Raw genomic sequence first — 15168 nt, forward strand, 5'->3', positions numbered from 1 at the left:
AACTACCCATGTGTTTTTATAACCGCCATTAGTTAATATTCTTAGATATAAAGATGCATGGTTGATACAACATGTTAAGTGTATCACAGAATAACTGTCTTTAGGTAAACCTGCAAATCGTATATCTGTAAAGGCTGTAATAGTAATCATATATATCTTGCACAATCAATACCCAAATCACAATTATGTTTCTTTTCCAGCCTCTGGTGCTCACATCTGGAGTTCCGCTCGCTGGATTTCATTTTAGGCAGATTTAGATGGTCTACATTATAGACAGCCGACACTAAGTTGTATTTATACGTATACACATGTATACCTACTTATACAAGTCTCCCTCCTTTGAATTTTGGGTACTAAAATCTGGAGGAGACTGACAAGGTTTATCTCTAATACAGATTAATGTAAATATGGCCAATTCAGACGATGGAGGCATTAACTAAACTTTCAAATTGTTCTTTCACAGCAACAACAAAACACATTTGTAAAGGTAAAGTGCGACTTCTTCAAATTAAAAATAGAACTTGGACTGCTTGAGAGCAACCGGCACAACATCTTTTTATTTTCTTTCTTTAGAAGACAGAGGAGCCGTACGATTACTATGAGCAGAGCTTTCCCTGAGCTGAAAATGATGAGGGAAATGATCAAAGGCGGTCCTGCATGTCTTCATATTCTGGCTTCATTTCAGCACCATTAAGAGACTTACTGTTCAGTGAAGTTGTTGTGCAAGTCAAAAAATAATTAAAAAAAGGACAAGAAATGTTCTTTATGAAGAAATAAGTTTGCATTTATTGGACAAACCAAACATAAGCAAACTCACACATAGTGTAAAGATGGAACATGTCATGGGGTGAAAAATAAATGAAGGGTTTCATTCCAAAACGTCATACACATCCATTTGGAAAGGTTTGTTTCCACATAGTGTACACGTCAGTTTTGGAACAAAGCTCTTCAAATGTATAGATTTATTTATATACTTTATACATTCTTTTCTTGCTGTACATTTAAGTCTCATGCTTTGCTTGAAACTGTGCTTTCAGCATTTATCCTCAATCACGTGACAGAAGACAAAAACAAAACAAAACAAAGAAAGAACATACAGTATTCAGGATCAATGCTGCATAGTTTCAACTTTGGAATATCAAACATAATTTCTTTGTAAACCAACAGAGTATATATGTGTATGGGAGATGGAAACTGTATGAAATCTGTCAGTTGTCAAAACATGTCTAAAAATACACATTAGCTCTCCTGGATGCAAGAATGCTTCACTCATTTTGAAACATTTCGGTGACGCAATTCATGGAAGATACTGCGCGTTGTCGCCGTACTATCATGAGCAGGCAATTCCAGGCGTCAGACAAAAGAAGAAAAAAAACGTGTGGAAAGTTTTGCAGTTCATATCGCCGCGTACGTGTCCTTAAAAAGCAGTGGAAGTAAACCGTTGGAGGGTGTATTACAGGAAAACAAGTTAGGGAATGGGAACAACTGTAGCCCCGTAAAAAGCAGCTGCATTATGTGTTTAACAGACAGTTTCAGCACAAATCGCGCAAACAAAATCCAGACATTTAGCGACAAAGCAATAAATAACAAGGATAAAACAATGAGGAAATCTTGGAAATGTTACTTACAGAGAAATATTAACATAATTCAATAATACTCCTTTATAAAGGATGATGTTTTGCTGACCAATCAAACAAAAGACAAACATATGTAACAATTCACTGCAATCTTATGACAGGCTTTAAGGATGATATAGATTCTGTTTTTCCACCAATCAAAAGCAAAAAGGACAACATTCTGAACCCAACCCGAGCTACCTAACACTTTACAGTAAGAACACTTAAAAATGGTTCACGAGGATAGCGGCACATCATTCCCTTGTAGTAACCTCCATTAAGGCAATTGCAGAAAAACACAAAGAGAATTGGTACGCAGCCCCCGGGCTGAGGCAGAGGAAGGAGGCCGTTGAATGGATCGCTAAGTTGGGCTAAGGAAAGTAACTGGTATTATTTTTGACCTGTGGATGAAATCATGAAGTCGCCGGTGATGCCCATGTGGTTTCAGTTTCAGACCAAGACCACGTCCACACTGAAGTGGCAAATTCTTTAAAACCGGCATGTGTCCAGCATTGGGATTTCTCCATCCACAGTGAAAAGCCAGCAAAATGGGGTAAATGCTTGGATCAGACTAAATCTTTTTTTTGTCTTTCAGGGTGGTCACTGTCAGATTAGGCTGTGACTTGGCCGAGAGAGATCTGCATCTGACACCTGGTCCAAACCAAGACTTCAGAGCTCTCTTCGCTCTTCAGAAACGTTTTTTGAAAAGCAAAATAAGTGTGGATGGAGGCCAGAACGAGGCGAAAATGTTTTCAAATTCAGCCGGCCGACGTGCCTCCAGGAATGAAGGAGGAGGAGGTCATTTCCTTTGTTTGTGACGGAGAAAACTCTTAAATCTTCTTCGGTGTCCATAATTAGAAACACAAGACTAAATCTGCCATTAACCATTTTAAGCCAACAAGTAGGAAAGAAAGAAAAGACAGAACACTATGGAGTCTCGAAGGAGTCTGCCTTCACTTTTAGCATGCTCTCCATTATTACACCCACCAAACAAACACTCGACACAAAGTGGAAACCCTATTTACAGCGGCTGATTCGGAGTGGATCACTTTGCAGAGCATAATCAAATCGAAGAAAGTATCAAACCAACACGTTCAACCGTGTCAAAGTACAAAGAGCCAATTTGCAGCTACGCCACTCGTCAGATTTTGATGTCACGACTTCCTACAGCACATGTGGGTCTCCTCGCTGTTTCTCATTGGTTGAAATGGAAGTGACAGCAGTAGTGCAGATGGGGAAATCAATCAAGAAGGAACATACAGGTACCACAGTCCTTGTTTTTTTTTTTTTTTTACCTGGGTGTTGTTGGTAGCCTTGTGTATTGCGTATGGCTTGGAGATGCTGCTTTATGCACATACAAGTCAAGGAACCGGGAGTTTTTTTCTTTTTGAACGACCACGTGCCCCACTGCTGTTCTGCGGCTCCATGTTTCCTCATAAAAACCGGAGCTTTTATAGTTCTTCATAATCACCGTCGTCCCTTTTGATTGATGCCGCTCCTCCGCCCAGAAAGTCCTCCAGCTCGTCCACTTCAGTCTTCTTGGTCCGGGACTTCTTTTTCTTCTTTTCCTCCGCTGGAGCGGCTTCGTCTCTCTCCTTTTTCTTGTATTTGTGTTTCTTCTTGCTCTTTTCATCCTCCTGTAAAACGAGAGGATTGATATTACCGTTCAGACACGTTGTAATTCCATTCAGTATCATTCATACGGCATCAAATCACAACAAACTTATATCGAGCAGGTCTAGACAGTACTCTTTATAATATTATAACCCAACAGTTCCCACCGTCAGCAAGGCAGCAAGGAAAAACCTCCCTTACTACTTACAGTATGTGATATGAGCAACAACAACTTTACCTCTTTGCTTTTCTTCTTCTTTTTCTTCTTTTCTTTGGAGGAGTGTTTGCTTTCTTTCTCTGAAAGAGGAGCGGATACACACAGCAGTCTTATGGCGATGTACGACTGACGTGACACATGAACCCCGTTTTAAACATGTTTTATAATACGTTTTTTAACCATTTGACTAAAACGTTAAATGCAATATGTTATTTCTTCAACATACAATGATCCCAAACATAAAATATTCAAATCCAGGTATCCCACTCCCAATGTAATTTTGAATATGTAACTTATTATGTAACTATGGTTCTATTCATTTCAGGATGACCACCAGAGACTGCATGGAATACCTTGATAATCACCATGTCTTGTACTTTGGGGGCGCGCGGTTAAGGCAATATCACGGACCTTTGGTCTAGAGGACCGAATTATTTGTTATATTTTTGTGGGAAAAGCAGAGAACATTAAGGACTGGAACCGGAATCAATTGATAGTATAATAGAGTGATTGTACATATACTAACTCTTATCATCTACAATTCTGAATCAATTCCTAGAAGTGGTTAATAAATGTTATGTGAGGGACTGAAAAAGGCAGAGAGCCTTATCTACAGTTCAAAGAAGTTATTTTTTCACAGCGTGGTAGACTTTTTCCTTTTCCTTCTCCAGAACACGTAGTCCAACTTCTGGTTCCAAAAAAGGCATTCAGCCAGTAAATGACACTTTCACTTCATTATTCTGAGAGATGGAAGCCTGTAACATGTTTTTCAAATTCACTTAAATAAAAAGCTGCATACTCCCCACACACTTTTCTCTGTTTTCTCTTCCCTGTTCGGTCAGACAGTGACCTTCAACCAGGGCCGGCTAGGCTGAATGTAGTGTCAACTTTTCCGTTTGCTGAATCAAGAATTAATTTCAACGAGAGAATTGTGACACAAAGAAACGATCGGAAATCTAATCCTGTGATTCCCAAAGATTCCCACTCCCACATATGATGAAGCAGATATAATGTTAAGTCACTCATCAGAACCATAGCAACAGCTCATTTGGGGATACTAGACGCATCAACAAATATCTCACGACTTGCCTTCCTGCTCCTCACTGCTGTCCTTGGCTGCGGGAGCCTCCTCTTGGATGCCGAGGCCAAAGAGGTCGGTGTCGTCCTTGTGTTTGAAGGAGATCACGGTGGGCTTCAGAGGTTCCGGCACCTTGCCGAACTGCATGTCATCGTCAGAAAGGTCCGACAGGAGCTCGTCTCTGACCGGGAACGTATCCTGGGAAGGGCACGGCAGCCGAAAACAAATGATTTGATTTTTCAAAGAAAGAAAGAAATGAATAAACAAAGGCTTCTGACGTGGCAGTGTGACACAAGTGCAATTAAGAAGGTCTTTAGTACTACTAGCCAGTGTGTCAGGGTTCTGTCTGATTTGTACCATGCTGTGAATTTGACTGAATGACAAAAAAACCCCACCAAATCCAACAATTCCGTTAAAAGCTCAGGCTTTCAGCAGCAGAAACAACAGTGAGGGCCGGGACGGTAAATCTGGTCTACTTTACCTTCGCTATTTTTGGTGTGTCTGAAGCTTCGGACTCAAAGTCGGGGTCATCCATGACAAACGAGAGCATCTGGGCCACAGGGCCCTCGGGGTCAGTGTCGGAGTCTTCAGCTTTGGGCGGGCTCCCCTTCTTCTTGCCTTGGTGTCGGGCTGGCTGCTCCGCTGCCGGAGTTAGAGTGAGGGAGATGGGTGCAGCGGTCTGGCCTCTGGGCTCTGGAGCTTTGGATGCCACCTTTGGTTTTGTGACGTGGATCATGGGCCTGGAACAGGGCGATGTGGAAGATTTATACACTTCTATAATTCTAGATACGCTCTTTTAGCGATGTCAGCAGCAAGTGTGTTATCTAAAAATCACAGAAACCACAGGAACTCGTGGTCACACCGGCCTCTACAGTGTGATTATGTAAAGCATCTAGTCACACCACGGCACTTTGTGTGGCAGATCTAAATGCCACACACCTCAGGCCGTGCATTGGCATTGTAACACACTGAGGTTTATTTACAGTAAATTGCGATTGGGAGACAGAAATGAAAACGTTTTAGGCGTGAGAGGGACACACAAGGGGTCACTGCTTCTTGATGGGACCAGCTGTTGCACGTCTCTTGATGTGGGGGAGAGACTGCCGGGGTATAACATGCATGCATAAATATTCCTCGGGGCTTTTAATATGGTGATTCCAACATTTATTGCTTAGTTCTTCCATAACATAAAATGTAGTGAATGCACCCTTCGCCCGTTCAGCAGCTCAGATCAATATATTAGTGAAATGAGCTTATATATTCATTACCATTTATTGTTGTTATTGTGCCATTTTATTTTATTGCTATTTACTTTTACTCGCCATTGTTGTGCAGTTCACTGCATTTTGTACAGCAAATTGGTCAACTCCGGTTGTTTTGAACGTGCCATATAAATACATTTGACTTGATTTGATTATTTGGACTCCTCTTTGGTGACGGTCCACATGGCAATGAAGCGCTTAGCGTGGTAAGAAACCTACTATTGTAGACTTGTAGAGAGTGTACCATTCAGGCAGGGTCCTAACCACGGCAGCGTGTTTGAATCCAGCCCATGCCTTTTACTGCATGTCAGTTTCTCTCTTCTGCATGAGTGTTTCCTGTCAAAACTTTTACGTTGGCTCCCTGTGACAGACCTGCTCTCACTCGCCCCCCACAATTCCTCTACAGTCCCTGCCATCAACCCTCAACACCACAACAAGCTTCTATGGACTGTGTTCAAGGCCATGTCATTCTGAGAGAGGACGTACGCTTTCAGCTCAGGCTCACTGTCCAGGTCTTGGTCCCGTGCGATGGCGGGGGCCGTCGGTACTCCCTCTTCCTCGTCACTGGTCAGAGTGATGTCTTTACCGAGGGGCAGGGTCTTGGGCTGGGGAAGACCGGGCTCGGTGTCGTCAGGGTCCAGCTCATCCTGGAAACCAGACACCATGGGGTTTCCTCGGCCTTCGGCATCACTGGGACAGAGAAAGAAGGGGGAAGCCGTCTTTTTACCTTCGCTCATAGGGAGAGGGGCTACTATTATGGGCGACTGTGCAGCTCTGCTGGAACAGCTGGGGCGGTTGAAACCAGAACCATGGTGAACATTGAATACACCTTTTTGAATGCACAGAAGTTGAAAGTAAACACATTTTATTCTTTAAGTGTGAAAAAGATCATATATAGGACATCAACAAATACTAACTCCGTCCCAACCAATTGAAAAAGCGCTCTCACCTGTCGCTGTCCACAGCCGGGGCTGGTGCAGGCTGCGGCACCCTGGTCTTTGAGGGCAGGCTGTCCTCCAGGAAGCTTTTATCCAGTCTCTCATCTGGCACAAAATCATCCACACTCTGAACCTTAGTGGGACATGCTGGCGCAGGCGGGTCCTCTGGGGGAAACATGGAGCCCAATTTATGTGAGTAACTATCAAACAAACAGTATTTGAATCCGCACTTTGGCGTTAAACAGCTCCCGTCGCCGGCGCCTTGTTAATTACACAAAAACTCAGTGGAAATCACATGACATTCCGGTGCGAGCCGGCCCTTTGATCATTTCAAAAGCTCTGCATTTCTCAACTGCTAAGTCTTGAATCTTGTGACTTACTTGCTATGGACCACAGCATGTTTCAGTTACAGCTGAATAATCCATTCAAAAGCTCATCTAAAAAATAAAGTTAGCTATTTACCATTTCCACAATTTTGATCAGAAAAAAAACAAGCACAGCTGCCCCTAACAGGCTGAGTCATGCTGAATCATGTAGGAGTAAGTAACATGGACGAAAACAGCACTGTCTCATGTTGCTTAATGTCCACCGCTGAGTCAGTAATGATTTTAGTGTTTTAGAAGAACAAGCACACTCATGTAATTCTCCAAAACAGACGTTCTCAAACTGTATTTCAGGTCTTGCGCTGTGATAACGTTTGTTAAAATTTCAAACATCATTACTTCAGACCTGTCAAACATGGCTTTTTAATGTTAGATATGATAAATCATGTATATAATATATGTAATACATAGATATGTGATAATGTAAAAGCCATTTCTGTTTCTTGGTCCCTCTGTTAAAGTGGTGGGTTTTCGTCCTCGAGCGATATTTGGCATCTGAAGCACGAGACTCATGTCACTGCTGGACAACAGGGTTGAATTGCAAAGTTAGATAAGATGAAGGAGGAGGATTGTCACACTTATTTTGCCTTTGAATACTTAATTAAGGACTATTGTAATTAAGTTCATTTTCATTTAAATCCTATTTGCTCAAATGTTTAATGTGAAGTGTTTTGACTTAACTGTGAATTTACAGCAGATAAGAGCTGAGTTAGGGCCGCTGTGGTTCTTGTGCCGATCGCAAACCACTGCAATTACATGCATGTCTATCCGTCCTGGGAGAGGGGTCCCTCCTCTGTTGCTCTTATGGAGGTTTCTTCCATTTTTTTCCCTGACAACAATTGTAGGAGAGTGTGCACACCACTGCAGAGCAGACAGCACGTGGACTGGTACGGAGCCTTTAGCTGCGTGAGTAATCTGTAGTAATCTCACCTGGTCCTGAAGCAGAAGCCTCGGAAGCAGGAGATGAACCGAACCAGCGGGAGATGAAGCTGCGTTTCTGGGGGGCCGACGCCCCACAGGCAGCTGAGGACTGAAGGTGCTCGGGGGACTGGGCTGGCGGCTTTGCCTCCGCGGTGGGCGAGGAAGTCGCGCTAACCGCCGCCGGGGGAGGTGGAGGGGACGAAGCGGACACGGACGGTGACTGGGGAAGCGCCTGGGAGGGAATGGGGGGCTGAGGGGTGCTGGGGCTGGAGCTGCCTGTGGAGGCCCCGCTGGGAGGGACGATGGGGGACTGGGAGCCTGAGGAGGGACTCTGGCCGTTGGCTGGACCAGGAGAGCCGTAGCCCTTACTGCGAGACTCCAAGTTCTCCAAGAATCTGCAGAAACGGCAACAGGGATGGTTAATGATCTATGATTCACCTGCAATAATATCTGAGGCTGGGAGTGCGGGGGCTGCGAGTGTAATCTTTATTTTTACAACAAGAATAAAACCTTAGCTGAAGGGAACGTACCCAAGCACGGCATTTCATAAATCTGTGTAAAATAAAAACCACAGCTGGATGGAGTTACAGTCTATAGTGTGGTCCCAGCCTCAGCACTACGGAGCCACAGGATTACTATCTATCCAGAAACTTGTGGAAGAGAAAGCTTTTGCTCACGTCCCTCTAGGGGATCCGTACAACACTACACTGGCAGAGAGAAAGAAAAAAAAAAGTAGACGGTACATCTCATAGTTTTGATCTTCAGTCTCCTGCTGGACACAAAGCTCCTCCAAAGTGGCATCCATGTCCAGCTGGTTGGTCTCCAGCTGCCTCAGGAGGGTCTCTCTCTGCACGCACACACACACACACACACACACACACACACACACACACACACACACACACACACACACACACACACACACACACACAAAGCTGCCATGAATGACTGAACAGGATTAAGCCTTTATATATAAGAATGTCACACAGGCCAAACAATACAGCGATCCTATTTTCTCCACTTAAAGTCAAAATCCTGTTGACCAGCGCAGGAAGGAACAACTCAACAAAAATGAAAGGAGTCATAAAAGTGAAATGACCTGTAGCTGCAGGAAGGGGATGTTGAAAAACCTGTGCAGATATTTCAAGCCAAACCCATTCTTCATTGAGGACTCGGCATAGTGGATGTAAGATGATCCCATTGGTCTGCAAAACACAAATATTACTTAGTTACAGAACACATGCAGCGTATCTTTATGTCCCTCGTAATCCTCGTCATTATATAAAGGTTAAGACTGGAAACACGTTAAAGCTGCATCCATTCATTTTTAGACCACTTGGGGGCAGCAGAGCAAGCTTCTTCACTTTATTTAAGATGTGTTAGCAAATGTCTTTATCCACGTCCAGTGGACACACAGCGACATTACCATCTATTAGGAGTCACGTCATGTGTCCACCTGACAAATGATGATAGATTTAGCTCAATTTTTGGTCTCCACCAACTGGTCTGGTTCTTTAGCTGTTAAATGCTCCTCTATGATCTAAGATCAACAGGACTCGGCTGCAGGTTGGCAAGCTTTTACAGAGCCCGGCAGGAAGCTGGGGAGACATTTTTTTTTGATTAGGACAAAGACATGGAGATGATCAAGCTATTGTGTTGGCAGAATTAAAAGTTGAGGACGCCTCATTGTGTTTTCTTGAGTTAGGGCTGGATGAATGTATCTCTGCTTCTTCACTATCACAGAGATTGCAGCCTATAGGGAAACTACGATGGCGCACTAGAAAACATTACATAGAAGGTAACTGTGCAGCCTTAATGACGCGTGATGACTTTCAAATTCAAAATATTTAAATCAGACTCCACAGCTACACCAGGTCTGAGAAATGTAACTTATTAACCACCACAGTGGGTGTGCTTGTAATTCCATCCCTAACATATCTGATCTTTACCTGTTCAGTCCAGCAATCAGGTCTCTTATGTCATCGGGGAGGATGACACGGTGCTCGCCCATGTCCCTGTGGTTTCCCAGCACACACACCGGCACGTGGGTGGGTACTTTGGGCAGTTCCCTCAGGATGTAGTTAAAAGTCCTGCAATTGACAAAAAGACACAGCTGAGGGTCTGTGGGTGGGTGAAGGAAACTTCAAGCTCAGACCGAATAAAAACGAATTGCTGAGGGCTCAGTTCAGTGAAGGCTGAAATGGAGGGATTTAAAGAATCCTCCATGTTAGTGTGCTTGCATTTATCGAAGACATCACTTTTACACATTAACAGGTACAAACATGTATCAAAAATCAACGGCACCAATGAACAGGTTACTGCAGCTCTGTGGTGTTACAAAAAAAAAACGAGTTCTAATGTCTCAGAAAGGTATATTAGAAGAGGTGTATTAAAAGCCTAGTGAGTTGGGCAGATTGAACGCATATTAAAACCACACAAAGTCATGAAAGTAAAATAACTTCACAAATGATATCATGTCATATGACAGTTTGTTTCTTCTTCTACAACTAAAGCCATCAAATCTAATAGGTTTCCCTCTAATGTCTGTTTAAATCTGCACATATCAAAATGTAGCTACTGAATGTTTTTGATCCAATTGCAGTTCACGGAGTGATTACTTGCCAGAAGTTAGGACAATTACACATTTTGTGCAGATGTTTCAAAATAATAAAATCACAACGTAATATCCTGCTGCTGTTGTGGAGTGTTGTGACCTTAAAATAAATGATGCTGGACTTCATGGGTCTCAAGGGCAAGAAGGTTCAATGTGTGCACGAGCTGTACAAATCTGTACCACGCACCACTTCAGTGCCGGTAACAGCACAGCGGGGCACAGTCCTCAATACTGAGGGCTTTTATTGTAACATTTACAGGGTAAGGTAAAAGCTACATTTTTCTTATTGTCAACAAATCCCAAGAAAAGGCCAAAAGCAACAACACGTTAGTGGCTCCCATTGATTCCTACTGAAGATGTCAACCTTTAAGCTCCTATTATTAATCTCAGCTAATATTACAGCTATTTCTACTGTTAGTGCTGCCATACATCTTTGCCTACCTATCTGTCTGTCTGTCTGTCTATCTGTGTCTCTATGTCTATCTCTCTGTCTCTGTCTCTGTCTCTCTCTCTGTCTCTCTCTCTCTCTCTGTCTCTCTCTCTGTCTCTCTCTCTGTCTCTCTCTCTCTCTCTCTCTCTCTCTCTCTCTCTCTCTCTCTCTCTCTCTCTCTCTCTCTCTCTCTCCCTAAAACCCAACCGGTCAAAGCAGATGACCGCCCACCTAGAGTCTGGTTCTGCTCGAGGTTTCTGCCTTTTAAAAGGAAGTTTTTCCTTGCCACTGTCGCCAAAGTGCTTGCTCATGGTGGGAACTGTTGGGTCTCTGTAATAACATTATAAAGAGTCGGTCTAGACCTGCTCTATTTTGTAAAGTGTCATGAGATGACTTTGTTGTGATTTGGCGCTATATAAATAAAATTGAATTGAATTGAATTGAATTGAATTGAATTAAAAAAGCGGCTCACTCATCGTTCCCAGCAGGTGGGCCCTGTCGTTTCGCGGCAAACGTTACTCAAACATGAGGACATAGGGACTATTTTCTGCTGTGGAATAATCCACATTTGGTGCTCCAGCGAGTAGTTTCGGGAGCAGTGCAGTGCATGTATAATTGAGTCACAACAGACTAGAGTGTGTGTGTGTGTTCATAGCAATAAAGGCACATGTCACTAATGTGTTTTTGGACAACAGTGGAGCTCTACGGCACAGAGGAAGAAGATATATCAGGCTTTGATATACACACACACACACACACACACACACTACTGTGGAGGATACATTCATTGTTGGGTTTGGGTGTTTTTCAAGTATTCACAAGTATTTACTATATACCAAACTAGAAAAATGAGAGACTGGCATGTATAAATACTAAAAGTGATACTAATACTGTTACTACAACAGGTTAGTACACAAGCATGGCACAAAAACAACACAATACCTATTGGTGCATCATGTCCCAAGTGTTTAAAAAGAATTAAAAAGAGACTATGCACCAAAAATAGCAATGTTAAAGTGTCTTTGAAGGTTTTTGCCTTTGAAGCTGAGCAAAAGTCCACCAGTGGAAACTCTCACAGCCACGCGCAGACTGGCTGAAACCTAATCTGGCCATGCATATTGTAGCATCACAGTTCGCTGATGAGACCAGCGTTAGGACAACAACAACAACTGTCGGACAGATCTGCTCTTACCACTGCTTGGTGATGTCAAACATCATGATGACTCCGTTACAGTTCTTGTACACATCCAGGAACTCTGCGTCCAGGGCCACCTCATCGGACTACAACGCGCACAGATTCATGTTAAACAAATCATTTTAATTGCACGATGTAGCAAAAGAAACACTTCTCTTTGACAACGTATATTTCTGATCATTTACACTTTGTAAGACTGATCCATCCCTGACCCACATACTACAAGGGAGCCTTTTTTTCCTGAACACATGACAGTCATGTGATAATCACCTCTTGGGGCTCATTCTCAAGTTTCAAATTGTCTCCACGCCTTTTGCCCTTGCCTGAAAGAACATGAAATGGCAAGTGTTAGACGAGCTGAAACGAAACATCACAATCTACAGCTTAGTTTGTTCCTTTACGTTAGTTTATGATGAGTAAAGCAAGCAGAGCAGCACAGCCACTTTTCTTGAGGAAAAGCCTCTTTTTTTTTTTTTTTTTTTTTTTTTTTTAAAAACACACACACACTATCCTTTAAATACACGCTCCTGGTGTTAAGTCACGGCTCGTGCGGTGCAGGCGGTGCAGGCGCTCAGGCTCAAGCTACACACAGCAGAAATAGTCAGCCAAACCCTGACATGTAGCCACGCAGCCAACCTGGGAGCAGCCAAACCTTGAGGATATTGACATTCAGATAAGAGTGGAAACGAGGCCGGGGCAAACCCACGGCACATAAGCGAGTTCAACCTCTACACACTATAGTGGCGCTCACCTACACCTTCAGGAAGAGGATATTTTTGGCCTGAGTTGAGTGCGAGAGAGAGGTGCAAAAAAAACAAACAAAAAAAGACAACGTCAACACTGAGGACAGAAAAACAAATCGGCAACCATGCGTCTATTTGTTGTCATGAAACACTGTAGCAGCTTGACTGCAGCAGTGGGAGGAGAAAAGGTGTCACTTCTTATAGGTGGCTAGGTGAGCCACAGTAGAAAGTCTGGTTCTTTAACTGGAGCGTGTGTCAACACTCACCTTTGTCCACCACGTCCCACACCTCCACCTTGACCACATCATCAGTAGCTGAGAGAAACAGAGAGGGTGTTGTCGTTATTCATGCTCTTAGGGCCACAGACAACTCACACGTGCAGGCTGTTAAAGTGACTCTAAAATGGATCCAGTAACTAAAACACTAGAAGGGACAAAGGTTTGCTCGGTATGGAACGACTAACACAAATACAGGACACCTACTCTAAAAATCGGTTAGCTGAAGCTAAATCTAAATCTCTCTTCTTCTTTTTTTTTTTTTTTACCTTGATATGGAGCCACTGAAACAAACCACCCAGGCACAAACAGGAGATGTCACCAAAACAGAAACATAACCAAGGCAGTGGTGATAAAGATAAGACAAGCTGTCATGGTGAGTGGCGACATGAGTTGGCCCGGCTTACTTTTGTAATTCCAATGGATGCTTGTGGCCTGGATCTCCTGAGTGGGCAGGTACTCCTCCACAAACTTCTTGCCCTGCAGTCGGTGCCATAAAGTGCTTTTCCCAGTGTTTCTATCTCCCCGGATGACTATTTTCACTTGAGTGGGAAAAAGATAGTATATTAAGTTTGTCAAAAAAGAAAAACTACTTAACTAAAAGGCAATATTTAATGCTGATAAAATGGGACAGACGTGTTACTTACTATTATACTGCACCCCTTTGGCGAAGCGCCTCTGCAAACTTTGGTTCATGGACTGCAGGCCGGCTGGGATGTTCTTGTCCCTGAGCTGGCCTGGCTCGGATCCCACCAGCTTCTTAAGCGCTGAAAACATCTTGCTGAGGCTTCACGGGCTTGTACAGTAACACACGGCAGTACAGTGGGAAACCCCGCCCCCCCACACACACAATTCGTCACACAAACAACTGAAGGAAAAGTGTAACTGTGTATCGTGGTGGCTGTGGAAGTTAAGAGCCCATGCTTAGAGGCAAATACGATGCCTAATGACAAAATGCTGACTCTGAATCCAGCAGTGGTTCTCCTAAATCTGACTAGACGTTCTTGCTTGCCGGTCGGAGGTAACTACCATGTTGTTTTGAGCATCATCTGTGGGAAAAAAACAACAGAGGGGTGCAGAAGTTAAACCAACACAATGTATAATGTCTTCTTTACAAGGTGTGACAGAAATGTGCTGCCAGTTCTGGAAACTTGGAAGTCAATCGGCCCCATACGTGAAGCGTACCTTCAAAAACAACCTCATGGGTTACTCAAAGATGCTTAGCTCTGTGACTTCAATGCAATGCCAATGCATACAAGAGGTACACACAAGGGCTAGGTCTGATGATGCGGTCAGATGACACCTTTTGCAGTAGGTAGAACGAATCAGTGACTGGTTCATAGATTTATAGGTGAAGTATTAGGGCCACATTAGTGATACATGAAAGACTGGCTCACAGCAGTGCATCAGAGCATGTCTCTGTAAAACCCTAATGGGGGCTGTCAGTGTCCCCTGAGATATTACATTATTCACTACCAAGATCAGCTCCGTGGTTTGTCTCCTGTTTATCTTATGGGCAAACGACCTCAAATGCAAAGCCGAACTGTGTTAATACTGTAACAATAACACAATGACTCGATTTTTGGTTTTGGGGTGAATTTTCCCTTTAACGTTATCCACCTAGCATTAGCTGTCCAGGATGTTAGCTCACTTACAGAGAGTGCTGGGCCACATTTTTGAGGCAATTCTGCTTAAAAATGTGAAACTAAAATATTCTAGAGGGTATGTCAAGGTCAACGCAGGCTTCAAAGAGTGATGAGGCAGCCCGGTCTGTTACCTACCCCGGCTAAAAGGTAACGTTATCCTTTGGCTCTATTTTAGCTAACGCTAGCTACTCAGCTGATATTAGCTTAGCTCCCCCCTGTACGCTCAGTGTCATTAA

At 43.4% G+C, this 15168-nt stretch overlaps 1 protein-coding gene across 1 annotated transcript; it reads right to left on the reverse strand.

Annotated features, from left to right (window-relative positions):
* Positions 1-759: 759 nt before the first annotated feature.
* On the reverse strand, positions 760-14171 carry rabl6b (RAB, member RAS oncogene family-like 6b). The gene is made up of 15 exons (XM_070904084.1): positions 13934-14171; positions 13694-13828; positions 13278-13325; positions 12539-12591; positions 12266-12354; positions 9979-10119; positions 9129-9234; positions 8773-8876; positions 8039-8424; positions 6737-6890; positions 6274-6477; positions 5007-5265; positions 4537-4723; positions 3469-3521; positions 760-3253 (listed from the first exon to the last, which is right to left on the reverse strand). The coding sequence occupies exons 1-15, from the start codon at positions 14061-14063 to the stop codon at positions 3068-3070; spliced, it is 2235 nt and encodes a 744-aa protein (XP_070760185.1). The 5' UTR covers positions 14064-14171; the 3' UTR covers positions 760-3067.
* Positions 14172-15168: the final 997 nt, after the last annotated feature.

Source organism: Enoplosus armatus, chromosome 4 (assembly GCF_043641665.1).
Source record: "Enoplosus armatus isolate fEnoArm2 chromosome 4, fEnoArm2.hap1, whole genome shotgun sequence".
NCBI lineage: Eukaryota > Metazoa > Chordata > Actinopteri > Centrarchiformes > Enoplosidae > Enoplosus > Enoplosus armatus.